Source organism: Thermoascus crustaceus, assembly GCF_041956765.1.
Source record: "Thermoascus crustaceus strain CBS 181.67 unplaced genomic scaffold VTN00scaffold_2, whole genome shotgun sequence".
In the NCBI taxonomy this organism is placed as follows: domain Eukaryota; kingdom Fungi; phylum Ascomycota; class Eurotiomycetes; order Eurotiales; family Thermoascaceae; genus Thermoascus; species Thermoascus crustaceus.
The window spans coordinates 4,056,563-4,083,549 of NW_027192528.1; the positions used below are offsets into that span (position 1 = coordinate 4,056,563).

General features: G+C 50.3%; 8 protein-coding genes and 1 non-coding gene across 9 annotated transcripts; 5 read left to right on the top strand and 4 right to left on the bottom strand.

The window, feature by feature from the left end:
* Positions 1-613: 613 nt before the first annotated feature.
* VTN00DRAFT_4962 (uncharacterized protein) lies at positions 614-2,626 on the top strand (the record flags this gene model as incomplete). The annotated part of the gene is made up of 5 exons (XM_069431442.1): positions 614-722; positions 849-1,017; positions 1,069-1,113; positions 1,167-1,272; positions 1,325-2,626. The coding sequence occupies 5 exons, from the start codon at positions 614-616 to the stop codon at positions 2,624-2,626; spliced, it is 1,731 nt and encodes a 576-aa protein (XP_069290477.1).
* A 2,133-nt stretch (positions 2,627-4,759) lies between these two features.
* VTN00DRAFT_4963 (uncharacterized protein) lies at positions 4,760-5,149 on the top strand (the record flags this gene model as incomplete). The annotated part of the gene is made up of 1 exon (XM_069431443.1): positions 4,760-5,149. One exon carries the CDS (start codon positions 4,760-4,762, stop codon positions 5,147-5,149), a length of 390 nt encoding a protein of 129 aa, XP_069290478.1.
* A 1,447-nt stretch (positions 5,150-6,596) lies between these two features.
* Positions 6,597-7,000, top strand: VTN00DRAFT_4964 (uncharacterized protein; the record flags this gene model as incomplete). Its single annotated transcript, XM_069431444.1, has 2 exons — positions 6,597-6,619; positions 6,691-7,000. 2 exons carry the CDS (start codon positions 6,597-6,599, stop codon positions 6,998-7,000), a joined length of 333 nt encoding a protein of 110 aa, XP_069290479.1.
* Positions 7,001-10,721: 3,721 nt separating this feature from the next.
* On the bottom strand, positions 10,722-13,221 carry VTN00DRAFT_4965 (uncharacterized protein; the record flags this gene model as incomplete). The annotated part of the gene is made up of 7 exons (XM_069431445.1): positions 10,722-10,834; positions 10,902-10,977; positions 11,041-11,238; positions 11,334-11,619; positions 11,676-12,717; positions 12,832-12,974; positions 13,217-13,221. The coding sequence occupies 7 exons, from the start codon at positions 13,219-13,221 to the stop codon at positions 10,722-10,724; spliced, it is 1,863 nt and encodes a 620-aa protein (XP_069290480.1).
* Positions 13,222-14,593: 1,372 nt separating this feature from the next.
* Positions 14,594-16,545, bottom strand: VTN00DRAFT_4966 (uncharacterized protein; the record flags this gene model as incomplete). Its single annotated transcript, XM_069431446.1, has 2 exons — positions 14,594-16,482; positions 16,536-16,545. 2 exons carry the CDS (start codon positions 16,543-16,545, stop codon positions 14,594-14,596), a joined length of 1,899 nt encoding a protein of 632 aa, XP_069290481.1.
* An 832-nt stretch (positions 16,546-17,377) lies between these two features.
* Positions 17,378-18,814, top strand: VTN00DRAFT_4967 (uncharacterized protein; the record flags this gene model as incomplete). The annotated part of the gene is made up of 4 exons (XM_069431447.1): positions 17,378-17,420; positions 17,491-17,594; positions 17,649-18,718; positions 18,793-18,814. The coding sequence occupies 4 exons, from the start codon at positions 17,378-17,380 to the stop codon at positions 18,812-18,814; spliced, it is 1,239 nt and encodes a 412-aa protein (XP_069290482.1).
* A 14-nt stretch (positions 18,815-18,828) lies between these two features.
* On the bottom strand, positions 18,829-19,800 carry VTN00DRAFT_4968 (uncharacterized protein; the record flags this gene model as incomplete). Its single annotated transcript, XM_069431448.1, has 3 exons — positions 18,829-19,166; positions 19,217-19,264; positions 19,758-19,800. The coding sequence occupies 3 exons, from the start codon at positions 19,798-19,800 to the stop codon at positions 18,829-18,831; spliced, it is 429 nt and encodes a 142-aa protein (XP_069290483.1).
* A 2,298-nt stretch (positions 19,801-22,098) lies between these two features.
* Positions 22,099-24,959, top strand: VTN00DRAFT_4969 (uncharacterized protein; the record flags this gene model as incomplete). The annotated part of the gene is made up of 3 exons (XM_069431449.1): positions 22,099-22,104; positions 22,305-24,692; positions 24,747-24,959. The coding sequence occupies 3 exons, from the start codon at positions 22,099-22,101 to the stop codon at positions 24,957-24,959; spliced, it is 2,607 nt and encodes an 868-aa protein (XP_069290484.1).
* Positions 24,960-26,032: 1,073 nt separating this feature from the next.
* Positions 26,033-26,104, bottom strand: VTN00DRAFT_t71. The gene has a single exon. It is a non-coding gene; the product is annotated as a tRNA-Gln (tRNA).
* Positions 26,105-26,987: the final 883 nt, after the last annotated feature.

The window sequence follows — 26,987 nt, forward strand, 5'->3', positions numbered from 1 at the left end:
GCCTCTGGATATGAAATGGATATTAATGCTGATTTATAAGGTAGCAATCCTGAGAAACAAACTGGTAGCGTTGTCTTTTTGTTCAACAAAATATAATTGGCAGTACGGTCTTCGCACAGTTTTGACTAGAAAAAGGCCGAAAAACTTCCTCAATCCTGCAACTGCATGCTAACAGTGTCCCATTTATCTTCCCAACCTGAGTTCTCATAGATGCTAGCAAGCGAAGGTAGGATGATGCCTGAGGATCACAGTGCCCGGGGGTACGCCACATCGCGATCTGCATGCCCAACTTCTGCACAGACAACGTCACAACACGTCTCTTTTGCAAAGACATTGAGGAATCCTACACTGACTTGAATTTTTTCTGAGCGTCTGAATAGATAACATTTCCATCAGAGGCTATCGAAGCTCTGTTTGTCCATCTCCGTAGCACACCCTGCGCACCCGGCACGTGCCGCCCTCCGCATCAGTCAGCTATCACCGCCGGCTCCAGGCAGTCGTGTAATTAACTCCGGACCACCGCGACGTACATCCGCCACATCTCCAACTCCGCAAGGTCGAAGCCGCTCGGCAGCGCAATTCCTCAACGCGGTTGGCATTTGTCCCCTCAGCTATGTCTCGCCGTCCAACGCCCGACCGGGCTGCGCAGAACCAGCAGACGATTAAGAGTCTGCTGAAGTTGGAATGCAACAAGACGTGCGCCGATTGCAAGCGGAATAAACGTGAGTGTTTCCTCTCATCCCCCTTATTATTGCCTGTCCCCCGCGCGGGATCGGGAGCACGACTTCCTTTTTTTTCTTTACTGCATGCCGTTCGGGTTGACTGACTGCTGCTTCTGCTTTGTTCAGATCCACGATGGGCATCTTGGAACCTGGGAATCTTCATCTGCATCCGCTGCTCGGGCATTCACAGGGGTATGGGTACCCATATCAGTAGAGTCAAGTCGGTGGACCTGGATTCGTGGACCGATGAGCAGTTACAGAGCGTGATCAAGTGGGGGAATGCGAGAGCGAACAAGTTAGTGGGATTTCTACCTGTCAACGGGTGTCAATGCTGACGGACTCGCAGATATTGGGAAGCAAAGCTTGCACCGGGACATGTTCCTTCTGAAGCGTATGCAGAGTTTGTTATCCGTCAAATTCTGTTCGCGGGCTGATCTCTTGCAGGAAGATCGAGAACTTTATTCGAACAAAGTACGAGTCGAAGAGATGGGTGATGGATGGACCTATGCCAGATCCTGCGACACTTGATACAGAGGGAGACGACGACGTAGTGGGTTTCATTCCATCTTGCCTTCTGCTATGCCGTACTGATAGTTTTATAGCCACTGGCTGTTGTTCAAGAAAAGGCAAAACTGGAGCGGTCGGCTTCTCAGCGTGTATCATCGACTCCTAGCCAACCGGCTCCACGGAGACAACAGCAATCTGTCGACCTTTTCGGTGATGACTTTGTCTCTCCTCCCGCACGTCCTAGCACAACAGATCCTCCTGCATCGCGCCCACCGCCGCCAAAGGCTTCCCAGCCCGCTCCTAAACAAACGAAGCCTGCAGATTCCTTGCTGGGGTTGGATTTCTTTGGCAGCAGTCAACCGGCCGGGGCGGGCAGCCGTCCGGCAAGTACTGCGTCGACACCTGGAGGGACTGGCATGTCCAGACCCGATCTGAAGCAATCTATTCTGTCTCTCTATGCGTCGGCCCCGAAACCTCAGCCACAACCCTCTCACGACCGGAGCTCCTCCTTCGCATCTTTCTCATCTGCACAGTCTCAGTCTCAGTCTTCCTCGAACCTTGGTGGTTTGACGGATGCTTTCAGCGGCCTGACCTTCCCTTCCACCACGTCTCCGCCGCCTCAGAAGCAACCGGAGAAGCCGTCACCTTTTGCTAATCTCGCAAGCTTCGCCAGCACGAAGTCCACGCCGGCAGCTCCCAAGGTCTCTTCACCCAGCATATCTTCAACGAGCGGGGGAGGGCTCTTTGACAGTCTCACCTCACCTACCAACCCACCGCAGAAGCCTCAAGGACACAAACCGTCGACTTCATCTAATGGACTCGACTTCAGTTTCACGAAGACCGCAACTGCACCAGCGCCGAAGCCAAACCCTCCGCCCGCATCTGCATCTAACGATTTGTTCGACCTTGCCTCCCCTCCAATCACCAGTACTGCAACTGCTACCACTTCGCCAACTAAGCCAGCATCCCCACCCCTCAGCAACATCAACTCTGTCTTCAATCTCTCAAAGCCAGCCCCTGCACCAGAACCGCAGCCGGCGCCCAAACCCGTGGTCGCCGCCACCGCTAGTATGCTATCAAGCAGCATAGACCCATGGGGTAGCGACGCATGGAATACCCCCGATCCCGCCCCTGCCCCCGCGGCACCATCCAGCATGATGAAGGTCCCCGACACGCTGACCGCCAACGACATAGGCTCTGGCTGGAGTATGCCGACGTCCACCACGGCGGCTAAGTCCCCGCCTACGGTGTCAGGGGACGAGGACTTTGGTGGATGGGCGAGCGCGGCACCAATTTCTGAGCCAACTACCACCACTACGAGTACTACTACTTCTACCGCCAAACCGGCAGGCGGGTTTGGCGCGAGCGATGATCTGTTTTCGAATGTTTGGGAGTAAAGCAAGTAACTAAGTAGATAACCAGCGAGATAAGATAACCAGATCCGTATCACCCAACCGCGCCATGCATGCATGATGTCATTCTTCATTCTCCTCTATCTGTACCCAGTCCGAGGTTTTCATTCTTCGAACACGAAATGAGAATTCGCAAAGGTAATGATGGGTCAATATCTGGTGTGGTGCGTTGTGTTGCATGCTGGCATGGGCTTGAAGATATTCTTTTCCTGCTAATTTTTTCGGCTTCGTTTCCTGCAATGGATGGTGGTTGGTCGACCCTAGCATATACATATGTACTTACAGGCATATTTGATCCCTACCTTTCTGGTCTTACGCATAGATACAGTATATGGCATGTGGTGTAGTAATCGAATCCGTCTTCCCAATCGATAAGAAGGCTCAGCTGCCTTTGCATCTCACACCTGTTCAGATCGTCCCAGACACCGAAGGCGCTCTCTGGACTTCCGAGGCTTGAACATCTATCCATCGTTTCGGGCGTCAATTGAGCATCTTCCCTCCGGGGACCTAGCTGCGTCATCAATACAGGCAGGAAGTGCCCCGACCTGGACAATGTTGAGAACTCTTTATTCCCAAGTCCGGCAGTTGTGGTCCCACGTCTTGTTGATGCGGAATGCTGCTCGACTAAAAAAGAAAAAGAAAGGTTTATGGACTATGCATCACACAACCATGATTGGCGACATCAGAAATCGTCAATTGAAATCTGTCTCTGTTCCTGGTACTACATCCCAGAAACAGTTCAAAAAAATCCCTATATTATAGTCACAATGTAGAACGATATGCTCTGCAGTTTGATTGTGCGCCCCCAACACTTGCACCTAACTATCTCCTGGACCTTAATTTTAGCTACATGAGACTCGATGAGTGAGAAGATCTCAGAGATCTCGATCGTGATCGGCTCTGATAAACCAGCTGCCACGACTGCCGGGATGTTTAGTTTGTGAACTATATTGGACTGGAACTGAAAGCTTGGAAGCAAACAAATGGAGTTAAGCCACATCTATCATCCCCTTGCGGACGAAAATGTGACTGTGTTTTTTGGCCTAGGGGCTCACTTACCTGGGTACCGGCTTAGGCGCTAGGATCCTTTCTAATATCTCATTCTTATAGGGCCTATCAGGCACTCTAATAGGGTACCAAAGCCCAAAATTTTCTGGAAACTCCAACAATCTTAGAGGTGCTCAATCTGATGCCAAGAATAAAGGTAGCTGTGATTAATATAGGCCGTGCATGGGGTTCAACTGATCGGGGAGGTGTCACATTTCATCCGCAAGGGAATAAATAGAGAGCCTACACAAGGGCCTTGTCTTCTCCACATATCCTTCTGCCAGAGCCCTGGCCAAGGGCACCATTTCTTAGAGATTGAATGGTGGCAAGCTTCCGATCCAATCGTCCAAGTCATGTAGAGTAGACTTGTATTTCGTGGACTAAATATCTATGTATCTAGGGGGAAATTGGACAGGTGCGCTGCAGCTCCCACTGGAATTAGACCTTTCATGGTTTCTTTCTGAATACATATAAATTCGAAGAGCGACAGTGGCACCATCATTCCCATCCGATACACTCTTGCATCTACCAATTCTAACAATGGCCATCACTGTATACGGCCAAAGGGCTGACAATTGGTTTCTGCAGAAGCGCTCGCATAAACTGTACAGGGTTCTTGATTACAATTGGATTATTTTCCCTCTGACATTCGTAGTGCTTTTTTATTGTAAGTACCTATGGAAGGGATCCTTATCCTGAACGTTGATGACTGAGCGGTTGGTTGGCTGAACTTCTTCCCCCAGCTCTTTACCAGTTGACACACTGTACGGGCTATCAGGCACGAGTCGTTGAACGAAGGCAATGTGAGCTAATGACAGAAGACTGGGTCTTGCACCTCGATGAGGAGACATAATTGGATGATTTCACATTGAGGACTTGTCTAGACTTTATTGAACGAGGATCGGAAGGTGTCGGCATGGTAAGGAAAGCCCACCAATTTTGTGCCTACACTCCCAGGAACCTAGACCCTGATGATGATGATGATGATGATGATGTTGTTGTTGTTGTTGTTGTTGTTGTTGAAAGGGGATCATCTTCTATAATGGTCGCAATCACTGGCATAATCCTCTCATGACAGCGGCTGAGATCACGAGAATTGCGGAGGACTTTGGTCGTTTCCAACTCCCTGCAAGACTGTTCCGTCGCCCGCTGTTGGGCTGGATGCACGGTTCTTGGAACCTGATCAACGGAACAGTGGAGAACGCTGTCACATGGGCCACGGATTGCATGGCGGAGGACTTCTGGTTTACTTTCAATATAAGTTCTTTGCACAATACAGTCAGAACTTGGATATATATAGCCAAGTTTGAGCCGGATTACTTACAGATTTACGCTGAAAGGCCGCCCGTCAAGGTTTCAAGTTTGGCTGGCTCGACGCTATTGCACGAGAGCAGCCTCCCGAGAACTTTCGTGACTTCATCCGACAACGCCGGAGATGATATACAGGAATATGGTCAATAGACAGCGTGGTCGTGAAGACAGCACTTCTGTTCTCGATGCTGGGACCACTCTGGACTTTTGGATAGTGAGTTCCTGCTCTTTTGAATATACCCAAAGGTTTCCTTGGATTAACGGTGTGTCACAGTCCAATAGTTGTATTCGTTCGAGGATCGATGCTGTCTGTTCCTTATTGGGTTTTCCTGTGACCGCTGTGGAACTATAGCGCTAATAATTACGACATCATGGTCTCTTGCTTAATGCAGGATGTGGACGCACCTGGACTTGGTTGGGAGCAGATGGTATGGCATCTCCTGCAAGCTGTGGCCTTGACACCATTCTGTCACTTGTTGCAGACAGGTGCGATGATATCTACTCCAATCCAGCCAGCGGAGGGCTTTCATATCATCAACAAAATATAGTTCGGCGCCTCTGAGGAGAATCCAACTTGGGGAGGAGGAGGGAAGAGCATCTAAGGAGCAATCTTAGAAAGTGGGCACCTTGTGTATTTGGACTTCTCTATTGGCCTGGCCCGCTTTCAAGAGCGCTTGCTTGCATGTTGCAGAATCAAATGACGGTTATTTCACAATTTACAGAAAAAAAACCCACCGCGAGATGAAGAAAAAGAGTCAAGAGATGTGGGTTACGAAACCTTGTCATGTCCATTGCATGTAAAAATAAATCCATAGTCCTCAGACTCAGAGCGGAACTTGCGCAGGGAGCAAAGCAGCGGTGTCAGGACGTAGTCCTAGAACAGAGATACATCATACAAGCCTTCTGCTAAGTGTTCTATTCATCGAAGCAAGTAGAAATCAGTACTTACCCCGGAACTCGCATGAGTAAGGCTCCATCGGTCCCTGGGCAGCAAAACAAAGTTCTTTAGACACCTACACTTGATTCCAGCCCTATTCCATGACATTTAAGTTGTTTAGATGGGGGAGATGAGTAGGATATCTGCTTGATCTTTCTGAAGAGCTGGAACTGACAGGTGACTACTCCGCAGGTATGCCTTGAGCGGAGAAGTACCTCACATAGTATTAGGATGGTTCTACTTAGCGACTGTACATATCTGCTCGATCACATGTCGAGAACCGTCTTAGAGGTCATGAGCCAGTGTGGTGGTGAGAAAGATTTTATATAATCGGCGGTCAATTGAGGTACCAGCGATGCTGCTCCGGGCTTCTGGAATTCGGGATTTGGCTTTGACCCGCAGCTGTTTGGAGCGAATGGCTGTCATCCTTCATCTCGGGTGGGATCCGCAGTTTGCAGCTGTCGGCGACTCGGCGTGCAAACCCCGCCTTTTGTGCGAGAGCTCTATATAATTACGTCAGAGAGCATTCTTTTCTCAATTCATGACAACATTTCATACAAACAACCAAGTCTCCGTCATTTCCATCAGCTTATTGCAGATTTTGACCAATTGATCTATTGGAAACCTAAATACCTATTTTCCCGCTCTATATCTTCCAAAATGCCAGTCAAAGAGGTTTCTTCGTAAGGCGTTCCCTCCCCCTCTCAAGACCCACTACATATTGCAGCCACGCAGCAGCTGACCAATCCTGCAGCATTGAAGAATTCAGAAACATCACCAACTCTTCGCAACCTTCCGTCTTTGACTTCTGGGCCACCTGGTGTGGTCCCTGCAAGGCGATATCACCTGTGTTTGAGAAGTTTTCGGACTCGGAGGAATTCAAGGGGGTTGGTTTCTACAAGGTGGAGGTCGACTCTGCCCAGGAGATCGCACAGGCAGTTGGAATCACGTCCATGCCATACTTCATATGCTGGAAGGATGGGAAGCAGCAAGCAGGGTTCCCTGGTGCTGTGCCTCAGAATTTGGAGAAGCTGGTTAAATATGCAAAGACTCTTGCTGGTTAGATTTGATAATGGAACTGGTGGTGGGACGTTTCTGAGATTATTACGGATGGGTAATTGAAAGGGGCTATCAACGGACCATTTAGTTGAGGAGAATAATAGTCCCCCAACAGGAAATCTTTTAACAGGAACTGGGACAAAGTATTCATCTAAAAAGAATTTCGGTATCTATTTCGCCGTGGATAACGTATTTCAACCGCCCAATTGCACGCATTTCACTCAAAGCCTTTCTATATGCCATGCCTAAGTAATCTGGGAAGCTGGAGGAATAAATCCAGAGGTCGACTAGGCCTGACTAGTGTTGTCAAAGCCCCTCGAAATCTATTCGAATCACTGGAATAACAGGGGCTCTCCTTGTTGACTCCCATTTGCTTTGCAAGGACCAAGGCTACAGAAACTACCAGATTTCTAGCTCTATGTGCTCGCACGCATGTGTAGGAAGTACGGCTTTCTAGTTTGATTCCGATAGTGGTGCCCGATGGTGGTGCGAGACCGGATGATCCTGACCCTTCAGTAGGCTTGTTCAGTAGGTAGCGAAAGAAAAGTGAAAACGGAGCATCTTTTTTTTATTATCAAAGCTATAGAGCTTGGTTTACTGGACAATGAGTTCCTGAGCATCGAAATGCATACGGAGTATCCGTCCATGCTGAGGCCCCATGAAGGAAATCATTAGGACCTAGAGACCTCCATTCCTTAGTAAAAGAACTGGATCTTGATCTTTGAAATGACAACACAGATCTTTAATCGATCGCACCGGAATGGCCACATAGTGGAAGGCCCCTTCAAGCATTCGATTGCGTCTCTCAGTAATAATAGGGGCTAACTCGCCTAAGTGAACGTTTTCACTCTCGACAGTATCTTAAAGTGCGATAAGAGTGATATGAAGACAGAAGGCATCTTCGTCTTCGTATTCGGGAATCTCCTTAGTCTCCCATCGAGGATTCTTTATAGTTGGCCAGGCATCTAATTTTGACTCCGTAGAAAAGGGTGACCGTGACACATTGTATAGTGACCAGGATACACAACCAAAAATGCAGATCGAAAATGAAAGAGTGCGTTTGATATTTATAGATATGGATAATACGAACGCTTACCGAATAGGCCGCAACTTTGTCAGATCCAAGAGTGGTTTGCGACAACCAAGATGAACTCTGGAAATATTATCAGATAAAGTTGTACACTCACTTTATAATGAAACAAGCGACGGAATGCCATTATATATTGCAGGGCAGAGGAAATCGAAACAGTAGGTACAGTACAGTAATTTCGTGCTCCTTTGTAAGTATCTAAACAATAGCTCCTTACACAGTGTGATGGCATCACTGAATCACTATCACCAAGCCCAGTCGAGGGTATAAGATGGGGAACCTTGCAAAAGGAAATAATGGCACTCCCTTTTTTTAGCTCAAGAGATTGAGACTGAGATTAAATCCAAGGTCGACAATTAATGAATGGCTGCCTGGTCCCCGGATGCTGCCAGAGGACCGAACAGTAGGTACCGTGTATGGACTGCCCACATATCAGTGTGTGGGCATTTGCGCATGTTCCCTTAGACTTCGCTACATGGACATGGCTAGCTGAAAGAAAGACAAAAAAAAGAGAAGTTTAGAATATTATTTAGTACCGTACAACCCCCACTTTCTGCATCTGATTCGTCCATACACGATGTGCAAACCATCTCCTGGCAATTTCGATGCCCGATTTACCTAACCTGTTACCAAGTATACAGAGTAGAATTAAATTCTGCATTATGGCCGGTGAGCTGGTCCAATAATAAGACAATTTTAGACGTTCATTTACTTCTGACCAGTGGACCCTGATCTCATTTTGGTCTTATCAGACGCAAGATACTGTGTCAAGATGCAGTAGAGGCTATCGCAGGCCGCTTCTATTTTAGAGGGGTTTTCAGCTGAGGTTAGTTCGCTACCACACGGCCCTATCAGGAGCCCCTCGGACCTACTCTGTAGACCTCAATGACGGACACGTCACTGTTCACTCCTGAATGGAGTCTGTAGTTCGCAGTTGTTGGCAATGTGGACCCTCCTTCTGCCGGACGCCTGGACCTCAGGTATATTAGAAGGCGCTGTACACACTTCTTCTTCTTCTTCTTCTTTTGAATCGGTCTCTTCTCATCCCAAATACTGCCAATTCCAAGATTTCCAGCACCGAGTCACCATTTTAGTTCGTTTAAAGCTCCGGTCAAATTGATTTATACTTCTTTGTGAACTCAAAACGACCTATCCACGCGCACCTACCTACTTACCTTGTATTCTCCCAGATATTGTCAATCCCAACATTTCAAGCACTGAAGTCTCCATTTCACTCTGTTGAAAAGTTCTGACCAATCGATTAGTACCTCATCAAAATGGCGTCACAGAAATCAAATCGTGAGGCCCTTCAAATCCCGCCCATTGTCGTGGTACATAGGTAGACATCATGTAAGACAAAACGTTTAGCTGACCCAACCCCCCCCCCCCCCTTCCTCACACAGTGATCTGGACTTTATCGACTTCAGGTACTCCAACAAACGATATATCATTTATTTATGGGCTACTTGGTGTGACGAATACAGGTCCATAGGACCCGTCTTTGAGAAACTCAAATTCGACTGATTATCAGAGCGTGGGTTTCGGAAGGATGGATGTTGATAGGTTCCTCTTTGAGTCAGACATATTTGACCAACTTCACGTCGGGCCCATACCGACATTTATCGCATTTGAACGCATTGCAGAAATAGACCGTCTATTTGGCGCTGTTCCTGTCGATTTGGAACGTATGATAGGAATGTATCGAATTTTTAGAATATGGGGCTGAGGGTGCGTGTGTGGCGAGGCAATTTGTATCTTCTATCGGTGCCATGGTTTGTTAGTGACGAACGAGGTTTCTGAACAGTTTCAAAGCCACTGAGACTACCTACCTACCTGGGTACCTGAGGAGGAGGACGATGGCTATCTTTGTTGTGGAGGGGATGATGCCCCTCCCCCCGCCTTCCCCCCCGAAAGGGATACTATACGAAGATCCAGGTGAACCTCAAAGGCACCTGAAGGTCATTTGACATACTCCATGAAAGAGTTCTGTCCACACAGGAGGACGTAAAAGGAAATTATGTTATGTATGCAGGTAGACTCTGCTTGACTGATATATACCTAGTCCAAGTACCGACCCAAACCATGAAAGGAAGGACTCCGAAGGGCCAAACTGATCTGGTCTGGTTCGATTTGATACGAGATGGGATAGAGGTAACAGGTGAAGGAAAGGGAAAGGTGAGGTTGGATTATCTATCTATTTGTTTTTATTCGAGGGGCTACTGTTCGTATATACGTAGACACTAGGCTAGGTATATCTATATATATACAGACGATACGATGTTGACAACCCCAGTTACTTGCCTTTCTTTATTTTTTCTTGGCTTGTACTCTACACACTGTACAGCACATACATGTACATACATACACAGGTTTCTATCTACCCAGCACATCCATTCCCGGAGAAAAGATACCTGCCTAACTCGACAAAAGAAGAAACGAAATCGGGCCAGCTTCACCTCCAAAAGAGAGAAGACAAATGCTTCGCAAAAAGAAAGAGCCAAAGAGAATACGTGACGACAAAATGACATGATGCAATACAATGCAATGTAACGTAGTCAAATGCAGAACATGTGGGTATAGATAGACAGATAGATATCGAACCAAATCATGACCATGCTCGAGATCCAAGTGCAAGATCACGGTTCCGTCGCGGATCCAGACCCAGATCCAAACCCTGTGACGGTGGAGAGGTTATTGGCGTGATTCTCGTTGACGCCTTCTCGAGGCCGGCTCCAGGTGCGGATGTGGCCTGGTGACGTGATGACTTAGCAAGATGGAGAAATAGAAAAATAAGCTGAAGTTATTTTTTGGCTTACCTTCCAGCGAGGAGGTCATGATGCAGTCCTCCTGAAAACCAAGCCAACAGATAGGATCTTCACCGACAATTTTGGACTAGATGTGAACAGATCTATCAGTCATTGTTCAAATGTCGTCCATAAGGAACACACGACATACCATAATAGGCGGCAACTGTGCTGTTCGTGCTCGAGGCTCGACGGGGTGGATGATTGTGTCTTCAAAGTCATCCTCGGGCTTGTCTGTCTGGTCAGAATTGGACCGTACCCGATTGCTTGTGCTGTCCGTTCTGTGACGGCTGAGGTGCTGCGTGCCGGGGACGACGATGCTGTTCCGTTGGCGGGCGGTGGCTTGCAGCTGTTGAGAAAGAACCACATTAGTTGCAGAACCGGTGTGAGGCGCAGGGAGACATCTCAGATAAGGTATGAGTTTCTATATCTGGATTCACGTACCGCCTTCGGACGATGTAGCATCCCAACGCTGAAATCCCACAACAGCAGTCTGCAGTCGTCACCGACGCTGCCAAACCTGTAAGTCCGCTCGTCGCACCTCCAAGGATCGAATGCTACGGCAGAGACCCAGGAGTTATGACCCTGACACCGCGCGACGATCTTCCGTTCTGCAAGGGACCAGATCGTTACGAGGTCATCTTGCCCGCCGGTCACGATGTACTTGCCATCAGGGGACCAGCAGACACAGATCAGGCCGCCGTAGTAGCTTGTGAAGATGTCCATTACCCTGAGACGAATTAGTTGGTTAATTTTTTTTTTACACGCTTGTTTTCCATTACATACTCTTCCCTCAAGTAATCCATCACTCGCAATGACCCATCCTCCAGAACCACGGCCAGATGCCTGTGATCTGGCGAGAACGCAAACTGGTTGATGCGCTGGTTTGACAGCCTCCATATTGCGACTGGGTTATTCTTCTGGTTTCTCGAATTGACTGACTTCAGCACTTGAAGCGCCTTCCGAGCGTTTGGCTTTCCATTCGCCTTCTCTGGAATCTGGTTGAGTTCCGGGGTGAAGAACGCATCCTCCTTCTCCTTGTCATATACCACCAATTGCCCATTTGCATGTGCGGCCAGAAATAGGTTTTCGGAGCCAGGGATCCATTTGATGTGAGCCACGGGGGAATTGTTCACGACACCGTTCTTGTTGATGCGGGCATACTTTTGTGACATTGGCTCGTACCAGATGATATCGCCGGCCGATGAGCCCATGATTACATCGATGTGGGATGCGGTCTTTGTCAGCTCGTTGACATCGTGGCACAACATATGGGCCTTGGTGAAAAGGATCTTGGCCAGTGGCTCCTCCTTCGACTTGGAACTCAGGTCCAGCCACTGAAATGCGCGATTGATGTTTGCAAATGCGAAGAGGCCATCCGGATTCCGCTCGCTCAGCCGCTTGGTCGCGGATTCATGCATGATGACCCGCGAGACGAAGGAGGAGCTGCTCTTGATGATATTGTTCTTCGGTTTGCGCCGTTTCAGACCGTCCTTCCCTGAGGGAGATGCAAGCGCCGGATTGCCTTCACCAAACGCAGGTGCTGAGCCATTGCTTCTCCGGAAAGAATCGCTCCCACTATCCGATAACCTCCCTTCTCGAATATTTTCCTTTATACTTTTCAGATCCGATATCCCGCCGCTCCCTAGCCGGACACTATAGAGCTGCGGGGTCTTCCTGCGAGGCCCGAGGCTGACGAGAGACAGCTTCACGCCGGAGGTTGGAGGGGAAGGAGTGGTTGCCAGAGGGTTCGGGTTCGTGATGGGAGCTTCTGAGGGATGCGGAGGAGGGGTAGCAAGGTGAAGGTCATCCTGGAGGTCGTACGTTCCTGCAGTTGTGTCCTCATATCAGTAATTTCGATCCTTGATATAGCCATTGACATGCAATCTGGGGACCAGGACTCTAACCGGGCCCAACCACCGGGCTAATGGAAAGCACGCACCTTCTCCCACTTGCAGCGGACAACCGCCTTCGGGATGTCTGATGACATTGTTGGTCTCGACAACGGGCACCGCCATGCCGTTCGATGCGCCCGCTGCGTAGGCCAGCGGGACGGAATACCGAGGCGGAGGTGGTGGAAGGACACTGCGCCAGCTTGGTCAGCAAGAAAGAGAACGGGACATTGTCTGTGACCATCACTTGTGGAGAAATTTATCTTGATCGTCGCAGCTTTCATTTTACAAGCAGAGCTCCTCTTCCGTCTTCACCTCCCTCTTCATTTTCACTTTCTCCCATTCATACCACGTCTACAGCTGCGCACTGATTGGATAAAAAGATAGATGTGTAGATAGTGAATGTGGTGAGCTAGAAAGAGAAGGGTCCCTTACAACATGGCTGCGGCTGCAACACGGGCCTTTAATCTAGTCGCAGGAAGCTGCCAGAACGGCAGACAGCCGATAAAATCGGCGACAAGCAGCGAACTGTTTGAGCTGCTAGATCTCGTGGCGTGACCGGGGGAGGTGCAGAACAGAGCGCATCAACGAGCGAACCGGCGCCCGCCGAGTGCGCAGATACGGGCCGAACAGATAACCGATCGTCTAATGCGCAAGACACAGGTACCTCGAGAGGATGTATATTCCGAGAGATATATAACCTAACATATATATATGGTGAAGGGGGCCGCGCGCAACGGGATAGAGAACGAGGCAAGGAACGACGGTACAGGAGCTGGAAGCCTCGAGGACGACCGACGCGCCGAGCGTTGGCTCAGTCCGCTATCTGACAGTCGGTATGCGGGCGCTCGGTAGTTGTGGGGCCGGACGAACGACCCGAGCACGATCTGGGGCGCTCCAGTAGTAAGCAGTAATCTTTCTGATCTCAACAGTGCATGTCTCTTCGAAGCTGGAGATCTGGGAGCATCAGCAGGAGAAGCGAGCGGTTTAAATAGGTAGCAAACATCACGGAGAAGAGAGCGGAGGGCCGATGTCCGAGGCGTGGTTCTGGGGTATGGTCAGGGCGCCCGGTTGGACGGCTGGAACGCTGCGCGCAACGGATTCCTGGAATCGAGTGGCTGGGCTGGGAGGGGGAAGCAGGAGAAACGAAAGAGTATTCCGTAGAAGAGAACGAGAGGCTGGACTCAGGCTATAAAGACCATCGACGTGGAGACGAGAAAGTCAACGGCTCGTGTTCGAGAATCCGGGGTAGGTTAAGCGGGCCAGGCAACGACCCCGCTGTTCCTGCGCCCCGGGCCTATTCTCCAAGCACCCGCCGGTAACAACTCTCTGTCGACTACATATCCAACCTGTCATGATTCACGTATTTCGCCTGGAAATTAGACCATAGAACTGGGGGTACTGTAGTGAGAACATTCTACTGGTAGCACTAGCTCATAACACCGCTACTACCTGATCATGATGTATGCATCCTGCATCCCAGGACTGCGGACGGACAAGGATGGATGTGAACAAGCTTCATCTGTGTGCTGCGCTCCGCGGTCGGACTAGGATCGTCTGCTTACATGGCTTCCCCGCAAAGCGCGGCACGACAGCATCCGAGCATAAACGTGTCTTCAACCACGTTTTCTGGGAACAATACAACTATATCAACCACGCTATACCTCCCAGACCTGTGTATACGTGCTCCGCCACATACATAAACTCCTCAGGGTATCTGCATGTACGTGACTTGCGTGGAAGAAAAAGTCACAACGTGCCACCACTATCATCACGGATATCCATGACCCAGATCGAAAGCATCAACTATAATCAACTGCTCCCAGTCACTCTTCTCCAAATCACCACCGCTGCCGCTCCAGCACAGACCACGGCCCCCAACGCGATCCCCCAGGCCATCCACTTGCCCTCCACATCCTCCTCCGTCCGCGGGAATGCAGTGCTAGGCTCCATCGCAGCCTCAGCGATGTGCACGAACAGCTCCTGGATTGAGCTCCATGTCACGCTCACGTGCAGCGGCGGACCCGGCATCCCCAGTCGCGCCGTGTATTCGTGCGGCTGGCACTCCGCTCGTTGCGTCGTCCGGTCCAGGTCCGCCTTCAGGGCGATGAAAACGCTCGGAAGCTCCTCCAGATGAGGGTACTTCTCCCGCAGCGCAGGGATGTACGCGAACGAGTCCGGATCGGAGGAATCATAGGTGTATGCGACCACATCGCACTGGTCCAGCAGTTTTGTTTGGTTCTCGAGCAGAGCCGGCTCCAACTCGCCCAGCTCGTCCAATATCAAGTAGCACTGTTTCCCACCGGGCAGTTCTACAGTATTGACCGCCGTTCGTGGTTGGATTGTGGGGTGGTATGTTGAGCTGAACCCGCGCGACAGGAAAGCGTCGAGCAGGGACGACTTCCCAGAGCCTGGTGCCCCAAGTACATGACAGAGCACGACATTGCGTCCCACACGACCGGGTCGTCGTCGACGCTTTCGTGGTCGGGTAACCTTCAAAGCTGCTGTCGTAGATGGATTGCTTCCGTCAGAAGATTCGAATCCCAAGTAAGCGAGATATTCCAGGGTGGTCTTTGGAGACGTGAAGGTGGTCATGCTCCACTGGGCCAGCCAGCCCTGTAAAGTAACATGGCCAGCTTCATTGCGTACCGTGGAGGACGGAAAAGAGCCATCTGCCCACGAGCTAGGCAAGCCAGGGGTAGGGGCAAACAGGGAAGCCAATTCGGCATCATTCAAGCCCCCATCATTGTCTTTGTCAGAAAGAAGGAAAAGGTCAACAAAGAAACGATATCCTTCTGGCGACAGTTCAGCTGATGCGAACGGAGGCACTTCGAACTTCGGATGGAGGAAGCTCTCTTGAAGCGACAAGTTGTCCGTGTACTGGAATGTCCGCAGGATAATCCACACCGTTTCATGACGTCCTTTCTCCGCATAGAGCTTGTTCAAGTGCAGGAACCCACGGGAGTCAATTCCCTGCGGCGTAACAGAGTTCGGATGTGCCTTTTGGATAGTCTCTTTGATGTGGATGAGGTCATCCTCACTCAAGGGCTTTCCAAAGCATTTCATCTGGAAGTCTTCGATTTCCTTATCTGATAGATATCCGTCGCGATCCTTATCACAGAGGTAGAATATGCGCTGCAGGGCAGCAGCAGCGGCAGGTTTCAGGACAGACTCCTTGGAGTCGAATAGGGGTGCAATCGGATGGGTCACGGCCTTCTGGCACAGGAAGAAGGCCTCGTTGACGTTGCGGTGCTCGCGGGCGCTGGACCGGATACACGAGTCGATCTCCTTGAATTCCGCCATCAGTGGCAGCATCTCATCTTCGATGACCTGTGCTTCGCTGCCTTCCGCAGCCAGATCCGATTTGTTCGCGCACAAGACCACCGGCACGTTGACCCCCAATGACCGGAAATATGGCAGCCAGAACAGGGCTACTCTTTCATAGCTGTAGTGATCCGAATAGACCAGTAGAATCACATTCGACTTCCGTATCTCCCTGGCCAAATTGCCTCGTTCCTGCGGCAGGGCCGAGGTGTCGACCACTGTCGTCGTCGTTACATTCTCGGGGGTTCCAATGGTAGGAGGGATGGTGATCTGAGGAAGGATCGGCTGGATTTTGTTTGTCACAAAGACGCCTTTGACGAGGGAGGTGATCAGGCTGGACTTGCCCGTTCCCTCGTCCCCGCACACGCAGATTCGCACTGGAGAGTATCAGTACGCCAGCTTCCGGAGAGCATACGTTGCTGTCACAAACCCGTAGCCATTTGCGCCACCAGGCGAAAGAGACGCCTTTGCCTTCAATCTACCGCCAACACATACTCGACACTATCAAGAGGACATTAAACGTATCCGGAGCCTAAAGGACCGGGGATAGCTGGATACTTGGGTTATTTTGAGGGATCTAACCTCAAGTAGGAGCTGGCCGGAACAACATGGGCCCGGCCCAACTCAGCCTTGTGGCCTGGGGAATCCACCACTGCTCGTGCATCGTGCACACTCGCCGGCAGCCAAGGACCAAGGGGAGTCCATTGATGAAATTATAAATTCATCTCTACCGAACACTTTGGAAGAGCTGAATCTCTTCTCCTTTTCAGTCTTTACTCTCTTCTTTTGTTCGTTTCGCCTGGTGCACTTTGATAACCCCGACTAACCCTCGCGGGCTGTCCCACCCCCGATGATGACGAACTGCAGCTCAGAGAGCGATCGTCGCTCAGCCACTCTTAGGCCTGGGCGCCACGCCGCCCACATGCTCTCAGCCTAGCTTACTGGGACACTTCCGCCCTCTTCCATGATGTCCCTCCAGGCGTCGTGCGACACCAAACTCATCTTTGTAGGCTTATCTCATATAGCATCCAGATCCTGTGGGCAGCGGAGACAAGATTCTCCGGATAACTTCGTGTCTCACGGAGTGTTACGCCGCAACAGGCATCCTTCCGTACCTATTTTGGCCCAGGGCCGCGATCAGCCGTCATAGGCCCACCTCCGTTCGCCTATCTACTCCATCGCGGCAGCTCTTCCCTCTACCCCATTCATCTCTCCAGTCCTTGACCTCCCCTCTCCAGCTGGTTATCTCGGGCCTCGACAAGAGCAAGAAAGATGCCTCTCGGTATACACAATCCGCTGCCCTCTTCTATGAGGAGTATGTGCCGCCCTCGGCTTGTCCGCTTCCCCGCAATCTTAGGACCCATTCGGCTGACAGCGCTCATTAGGCGAATGTAGGAAGGCTGGCAAGATCCTGGCTTCCTTCGTCGACCCACGACAAGCCTTTGGCCCGGATAAGATCATTCCCCCAGAGATTCTTGCTGGAGCAAAGGTTAGAGGATACAATCCATAATCGTCCGTTCGTGGTTCTAACCCCTCTCTGCAGGGTCTTGCTATCCTTACTGTGCTCAAGGCCGGTTTCCTTGGGTCCGCTCGATTCGGGTCCGGTGTCGTTGTTGCTCGTCTCGCAGATGGTTCGTGGTCGGCTCCCTCTGCGATCGCGACCGCAGGCGCTGGGTTTGGAGGGCAAATCGGATTTGAACTGACAGATTTTGTCTTCATCCTTAACGATGCGGCCGCCGTGCGGACCTTCTCGCAAGTTGGGACTCTGACCCTCGGTGGGAACGTCTCAATCGCTGCAGGACCTGTTGGACGAAATGCAGAGGCAGCCGGTGCAGCGAGCACAAGAGGCGTCGCGGCTGTATTCTCCTACTCCAAGACCAAGGGCCTGTTCGCTGGTGTAAGCTTGGAGGGAAGCATGTTGGTGGAACGCAAGGATGCCAATGAGAAGCTCTACAACAGCAGGGTAACCGCGCGCCAGCTGCTTGGAGGGTCAATCAGACCGCCTCCAGCGGCCGAACCCCTCATGCGTGTTCTCAACTCGCGGGCTTTCTCCGGCCGTGCAAACATGTATTCAGGAGACTCGATGTACAACGATATTCCGATCTATGACGACAACCACGATGATGTCGTTTGGGAAGGCCGCAGAGGTGAAGCGTACGGAGAGGGTGTAAGACGGGACCGCACCGGTTATTATGACGACTACGAGTATCGCGATCGGCCTACGCGTCGCGCAAATACCTGGGCGGATGATGTGTACGACCGTCCAGCCTCAGGTGGTCTAAATCGTTCCTACAGCACCCGCGCGAACCCTAACGAGACCTTCGATACAATGGGGCGTAACAGGAGCCATACCACTGCATACGAAAACAATTACGTCTACTCTGACCGGAAACCCAGCCGGCCGACTGCTCCAAAGCCAGTATTCCCGCAGCGGACTGGCGACGTTTCGTCGCTTCGGAAAGATCAAGCCATTGCGCTGTACACGTTTGATCCAGATCAGGAAGGCGACTTAGGCTTCAAGAAGGGCGAGATCATCACGATCCTAAAGCGAACTGAGAAGAAGGAAGATTGGTGGACGGGGCGAATAGGTGACAGGGTTGGGATTTTCCCAGCGTAAGTATCCTTTTCAAGCGGACGCCGTGATACCTTGACGTGAAATGCGCATCTGATACTGACTCGACACCCAGAAACTACGTCGAAACTCCTTAAAGCCATCTCTCCCCTTACCTTATATGCCGAATGATACCATGAGCGAGAAGCCGGGGACTATCTAGCAATAACGACCTGAGAATGAAACAGACGATCAAAAACTGGGGCCTTCTTGTGTTCACGGTCCGAGACTGGTTCCTCCTACATAAGCACCCGCCTCCCTGCTTTCGTAACATTTTTGTCCTATCCCATCCCTGTTCCGCTTTTGTGTTGCCTAGCGCCGGAGTTTCGACTTGGCTTGGTTTGGCTTGAGTTGGATGGTTCCGATTCCTAAATACCTCCCACGTTCGTTTCTCTCCGTATTCTTCCAGCATCGCGGTGGACAGAATTGTTTGCTGCTGATTTACTTTCTCTGTCTCAGTTTTGGATATTGAATGCGCTTCTGTGTCATTATTGTTTTACCTCGCTTGCCGTTTTGCGGTTCCGGGTTTATTTTTATTTTCTTCCACACTGTGCGTGCTCAGCAGTCAGTCAGTTAGCTCTGGTAGTTAGTCAGTTTTTTTGCATCCGCTTTTGGGTTCTTTGCTCGTCCAGATTTAAACCCCTAGTGTGCACATTGGGAAGGAAAGAAAAGACAAGAACGGCTTTAGATAGAAGTCTTCTGGTATCTGGTCTACTTGGAGGCAATGACTGCTGTTTTCAAGTTCGGAGGGTTAGATGCTGCCAAATCCGTTGAGATAAGGCAATGTTAGGTCTCTTGCATGTAGTGTAGGATACCCAGGTGCCTAGGCGTATTTACCTACAGATTACCCATCGGTTCATCGACGCCATCTCCGCTCAATGGTGGCCTTAACTTCCGCAACTAGCGAAGCACGAGATAATCATCCTGGGTAGACATACCTAGTGATGTGCAGTCAAACCCAATTTCGCCTTCTCCTGTCAGATACCTATCTATCGACCACATGCATGACTTGGACTGGCCATAGATCTTGAATAAAATTACATTGCTCATTCTGCATGTGCTCAATCTTCGGACTGATGTTCATCGTAGAGGAGAATTCAATGTAGTTATTCGCGAGTGTTAGCAACGAGACGCCGTATGAGTGACGCGTTGGTGGAGAGGATAGGCAGCAGTGATAACTCTTAAAGTCAAAAGTCATGACTGCGGGACGTGTGCAATATTCGTCAGCGACGACGAATTAACTAGTTAGCTCAACTCCATTGTTTATTATGACTAATCGTTCCAGGTCACTTCAATTTAGGCCACGCGCTTATCTTAAGGGAATGAAATCGCATGACATACTTAAATTTTTATGCGCTCCCCTGTATAGGTACACTGCGTACAGCACTGCGGAGATCTACGGAACAACAAATAATAATGCAGGCGGCGGTAAGTTTCGTTGCCTCGCTCAGAGTCAGGGGGGGCGGTCGGCGGTCCAGCCCTTCTTCAGGTTCCAGGATCGTGGGGCTTGGCGGGCGCCAAAGATAGAACTTGGCACGGGGCTCTGGGAGAGAGAAGATCACGAGGGGAGGGGTCGTTCCAACGTTCTGCGCGTCTTTCCGCCGTTTGGTAAACTCTATCCATTCTCCCTCCTATACAGTACGGTATGGACCTTGGGGACGCGATGATAGGTAGTTTTCTCTCTGACTTGCGCATGTTCTATTGAGTCGTTGCTCCCGGGATTATTACTACTGCCATGGAACTGGAGGATGTTTCTAGCTCAAAAGTTTCACCGAGGCTTCCCCGTACATTTGTTCCCAAGAACGAAACAGGAACATAAACAACACCAGGACGCCTACCAACTGACTTCAAGTCAGCGCGCATGGTTTCCGCATGCGGACGAAGTGTTCACTGTGTAAAGATTTGTCCTATCAAGAAACCAGGGTCCCTACCGGAGCTGAACATCTCCCTTATTTCTGACCCGCCGCTTACTGTACTCATTGTGTGGGGATTTCCATAATGTGCGTATGCAAAGATGGATTTGTCCACTTCAGCAGTCGAAATTTGTATGTTGTAAGTTGTTCTGGATAGACATAGTTGCCAATTGTATATTGTCTCTCCCAAGTAACAGTCACTACCTTCCCCTGAGCATGGCGAGTGTCGAAGCAGGTTTGCATGCAAAAGGACGTCGATCGGTGGGACAGCCTGGACCGCGGTCCATGTCCCCATCCTGGGGTTGGTTGTGCAGCATCCAAGCGACAAGGGCTCTCTCTGTAGGCTTCCCAGATCGAAAATCTTTTTACAAAGTAAAAGGCTCAAGTGTCACACCTAACTTTGTTATGATGAATGGGCATGGCTGAGGGGACAAGATTGCTGTTCAGTGGATAGGGACATAAAATAGGTGGAGAGAGGGCATTGGACGTCGCTACGATGCCTGACTCGACCTGTATGTCGTCGCGCTCATCTCTGGAGACGTTGCTCGCTCACTGCGATAAGAAGGCTCGTGAGCTGTGTCAGCTAATGCTGGATTTAGAATTCGCCTTTTCATGGGAACAGCCAGCGGAGATTCCGCGCGCCTCCTCTGTTGCCTGCTGGTATGAGGCGCTGCTAGAGAGAATAAGGCTGTCATCCTCTAGTTCTGATCTGAGATTGTATTCGGATCTCAGATTCGACAGTGAGCTGACAGATATCAGGACTCGTGATCTGTGTCACCCGCCTGGTATCTGTGGACTACGTGTCGGCAACCAGGGTGTTATGTGATCAATAGAGAGCTGCTGAAAAATCAGCTGATTTTGCAATATCTCTGTAGTGGGTGTGTTGTTGTGACTGCCAAGTTGATGCTCATCATTGATTCTGTAGTCGCCGGGCGTTTCACACTCTATGTGCAGGTGTTCAGGGTGAAGGTGGGGGGAGGGGGGGGACGGTGATGGTCCACAACGTGAATTTGGGGGGATAGTGCCACAATCATAGAAAATGACTTCAGCCCAAGCGCTTTCAGGCCTCTAGAGCGGCGGGAATGGACAGGATGTTGTGCTGTTTGTACGTACAAGCGCATGGTGGACGGGGCATAGCTGCGCCTGCACTGCGCCAGCGCCTGACTGCGCCCTCAAACTCACCTGGGGATCTGAACCCGAATTCCACCTCCTCATTCTCCCACTCCCTCGACCAACCAACCTTCAAGCTCTCTCGTTCCTCCTCTCCGAATGCACAACCCCTTCTCCCATCCCGGTACTGTCTTCTCTCTTCGAATGTTCTCGTTCTCCTTCCCTCCTTCCTCGCTTCGATGACCTTTCCTCCTCGCTGTCTTCCGGCGCAGGCGGTGCATCAACCCCGTAGCGATCCTCTCCCGCCCTCCTCCTAGGGAGCTTCATCTGTTCCCTCGTCCCACGTCGACCCCATTCCCATGCAGGTGCGTTATCCCCGCAAGATGCTTTAATCATCTTTCCCCTCTACAATCAGTCTGGGGGCCAGTACCTTGGGTACGAGCCAACTCGTTTTCCGGTACCGCCCCGGCATCAGTAGCGCGGGATGATCACGCTCCAACCCCGAACCCGGATCCATTCTTGGTCCGTGAAACTGGGACTGTACTGATTACAACGTCTTAAGCAGACCTCAACGAGTCCTCGAGAGGCTAGCGGTGGATACGCGACGAGGAGAGGCCATGTCCCGCATCTATCGATAAGTGACGAGAGCCATCATGTCACCGAGGCCATTGGGTACATGTACGACGATGACTACGACAACAAAAGGGATTCCAAACGCCTAAGCTACATTACTTCGCCGCTGGGCGAATCCATATCGACTTCCTTCCACAGCACGAGGGCCTTGGAGTCACCATCTTCCCAGCAGACGCAAGAGTCGGCCCATGGGACCTCGAACGGGGACCAGAATCATCGCAAGACAAATGCTCACGATGCGCGGTCGTCAATGTCTGGATCCAACTCGCCCGCCGACACTGCCACGACCTCCTTCCCTCTCAATGACATCGATTATGAGTCCAACCCCGCCGCCGTGGCCCAGGAGCTCAGCAACCTGGCTGCCATCAGGCGGATGTCAATGGATCTCACAGCCACTGGCGATCCGGATCTTCCGTCCTTCGGCTCGAATCTGGTGATGCCATCGATAGCGCCCTCTCCCTCAGCGGACGAAAATGATACGTCTCGTTTGTTCTGGGTGCCCGCGCGCCTGCATCCTGAATTGGCTCCGAAGGAATTCAAGTCGTTTCTCGAAAGTAAGGCAGAACAAATAAAGCGGAGGTCAGGCGAGTTTAGCTCCGGTTCGGGTTCCGACTTGCTGGGATCAGGTGGTAGCCTACGGCGAAAGAAGTCCATGCTGTCGAGACAGATAGACAATTCAAGTGGTTACACCGATGGAGCGGAAAGGTTGGAAAGGAAGAGATCGCAGGCCCAGAAAGGCAAGCCGGATCATCCGAACCCGAACTTGCATGATCTGGAGGCCCTTGTGGACGATTCGAAGCAGTTGAATAAGGAGGCAGTGTCTCTCCTTCAGGGCATTCAAAGTCTTGATATGTCCGATAACGAGGATAAACCGATCCTACCTCCTGCACCCCCAGGTCACAGCCTTAGGAGATCTACCAGGACACAATATAGGAAAGCTAGTTTGAAAAACGGCCAAAGACCACCTTACTCCAAGAGACATGCCAGCAGAGCTTCAGAGTCAAGCGACGTATCAGCAGCGGCGACGACTACTACTTCAGACGATTCCCCTCCCATTGCAGGATTAACTCGCACACCAACAGATCCCACACCAAGCTCAGGAAAAACACTGGACCACTCGAAACCCGCTCGGAGTACAGCTCTACCTCCGGGGAGCACGTCCAGCTCCAATTTCGAGACCATATTAGAACAGCCGGACTCTGAGAACAGGGCGAGTGCACCTCCTCAGACACGGCAGTGGCATTCTCGTATCAGCTCCAACGGGCGGTCAACGTTGCAAGTTCCCCCGCGGTCTCAAAAGGTCCCACAGATCCCCGAAGGATCTGCACAAGATGAGAACCGAGCAGTCCCAGGCTCCAACTCACAGCAGAACTACATACCGGAACGTACATCTTCCCATGACCCTCCGCCTACATTACCGCCCCAGGGTCCCTTGCCCCAAGAACCCATCAGTGGCAAAGGGTCTAGGCGGCCGTCCCTTACGAAACAGTCCGTCAAGGAGAGTACACAAACAATTGCTGATGTGGCTGCCAATCCGTCAGCTCTCCCTGGGCACGCTCCACGGACGGACAGTCTGTCGTTCATTCCTACCACAACCGAGGATAATAATAATAACAACAACAAGAAATCGGAGAGCAGGAAATCCAAGGAAAAGAAAGAGTCGGATGGGTCCAGAAAGTCTAGCTGGCACTGGCTGCTCGGTAATGAAGAGAAGGAGAAAGAAAAAGACAAGAAGAAGGACAAGGACAGCGATTCCAAGAAGGTGAAGTCGAAACGAACAGAATCTGTGGAGAAGATGCACGATAGCACACGCCTCGACGTTCTGCAGACTTCTATTGATAGTGGTCAGCGGGGACGAGAGAGCCTTGTGTTGGATCGGTCAGAAGTGAAGTTGGATGAGGAACGTCGCAAAGAAAGTGCCAGAAAGTCGTCTGGAGAATCGAAGAAGGACTCTGGAATCTTCTCCTCCATATTTGGAAGTGGGAAAAAGAGAAGCAGTGGTGAAGGTCACAAAAAGAGCTCCTCTCGGAACTACTCGCCTGACCCTCCTGTGCGCGAGCTTCGACCGGATATCGACTACAATTGGTCCAGATTTTCGATCCTGGAGGAACGAGCCATCTATAGAATGGCACACATCAAGCTTGCGAACCCTCGACGAGCCCTTTATTCCCAGGTCCTTCTCAGCAACTTTATGTACTCGTACCTCGCCAAGGTACAGCAAATGCACCCTCAAATGATGCTTCCAACGTCTCCTGCACAGAGGCAACAGAAGGCCAGTAGTCAGCAGGATGCGTATTCGCAATACCAGTCATATCAAGAGGTGGGTTAATAACTGTGAACGTCTGTTGAATACAAGTTCTGATGTTTGCAGCAGGTGCAGGAGCAGCAGTACGGCGACGTCTCCTACGACGAATCTCAAATGTACGATTACGAAACTGATGACCGACACGACCGCCACAGATCACAGTCGAGGGGCAGCAAGCACGGCTACGAAAACAATAATATGTACGGGCCGGGCCACCAGCAATATGGGCATTCATCCTTTGGGGATGATGCGCAGCTGGATGACGACGACGATATGTGGTAACGGGGCTGTGACAGTTTATTCTGAATACCGTTGGTTCTTCTACAGGCGTACAGACGCACCCTTGTGTTTTATGGGTCGAGGCCGCACATAGACATTGTACAATGATGGTGGGATTCTTTTTTGGCTATGAAAATATCGTTACATACTCATGAGAATGAAATAGCTGGTGTTCTTCTCAGACAATTCCGCCCCTGTTCTCTCGCCTCTCTGCTACCACCGTTTTCTTTAACGGTGATTGATGTGCTTCGCACATATCACGGCACAACTTCTAATTTATTGACTGGCCATTTTACTTTGCACACATGTCTGATTTATTGGCAGCATAGCATTTGGGGGTTTTGTCTTGGCTTTCATATTTGTTTTCCATTTATCTAGCATTTCCTGCACCCTCCGGCATAACGTTATGCGGCCTGTGACGACTGATACGCTCTTATTCATTTGCCGTCCATATTGTTTGTACCTAATTTCCCTTGACTACTCCTATTGGACTTCGTCTTGTGGACCCAAGAACCTCCAACACAACATGAATCAAAAGGTTTGTTTTCTATGGAGTTCCGGTTCAAGCCATTTCTAGTCCTGTATGCAAAAAGCAGCATGATGCGAAATGTATAAATTAAGACTTTATGCTTGAGCGGGAAGAGTAGAACATAAATTAGACCAGAGAAGTAATCATATAAAAAAAGAATCTGGCGAGGAAATCGCAACGACTTCCTAAAGTAAATTGGGGAAAAGGCAAAAAAGGTCCCGCCCGGGATCGCTTAGGGAAGTTGCCGCTAAAGTTTCTTGCGAAGCACCATTCCCCTTTTTATATCTGTGGGGGCTTCACGGGAACAAGTGAGACTCAGTTATAAACACACCGAGACGGTTGACTGATAAGTTCTACTGGGAAGGGGTAGTAAATAAACAGGTTCCGTAGTGTAGTGGCTATCACAGCGGATTCTGACTGAGCTTCGGAGCCACTGTTCCGCTAATCTCGGTTCTATGTATATATATGGTTTTCGATCAGAGGACGGTGAGGATAAAAAATCAAATCCAAAAAAGGAAACCCCGCGCTTGGCGGAGGTTGACCTGGTAGGTCCTGCCCGGAATCGAACCGGGGTTGTCGGAATCAGAATCCGAAGTGATAACCGCTACACTACAGAACCGACCTTGTTGGTAGGTCCAACCAGTCATTTCTTAGAAGGAGACATCTGTTGAGGACCAGGAAGAAAACTACAGATGCCAGCTTGTGAGTGTGGCAAGACTAACGTTTTGTCGTTGGAGCCTTGGTCGAGAAGGCCTTTTTCTATCTGGTAAATAGCTGCTATACCTGGCAATCTATATTGCCTTCCTTTTCCATCATTAGTTGATTACACTGACTGATCCCGAGAACCCCTAGGTGCTGGAATATTTGCACCTAACAGGAGGAGTATATCAACACTTTGGAGGAAGGTAGTTCTTGATTTGAATTTCTACATTCATCAGAGAATATAGCTTGTAGCATGAGATGCTAATAGTGCACGAGGCTTTCTGCACTCTTTAATTCTGTAGTTTCAAGGTGGGGATATCATAATGTCTACAGGTAAGTCGGACTCCACACAGATGCAGAGAAGGCGTCTTTTAACAAGGGACGGGGATTGTTAGATTACATACTCATACACTCTTCATATTCAACTATGCCTTCCTTCTTATCTAGATTCTTAGGAGTGGATTATCTCTTGGGGAATTGCTCTGATACAAGATCTATGCAGATGCTCTAAAGAATGTATATATACACGAGGTAGCCTTCTAAGGTCATTGTGTGCCTTAAGCAGCGCTCCTGATCCTTCATCGCTTGGCCCCCAGGTACCTTCGTCAATAAGATGTTCCACAGAACCCTACTTATATGCCTATTCTTTCCAGCTAGATAAGCTTGATCGATCGTCCCCGTTCAGGACAATGTAGAACACTTAAATCTGATAAGACCCTTATTGCTCTCCAGAATGCGACAATGATGCCGAAAACAATCTTAAGCTGGAAATTACAAGAAGGAAATATTAGTATTACTAA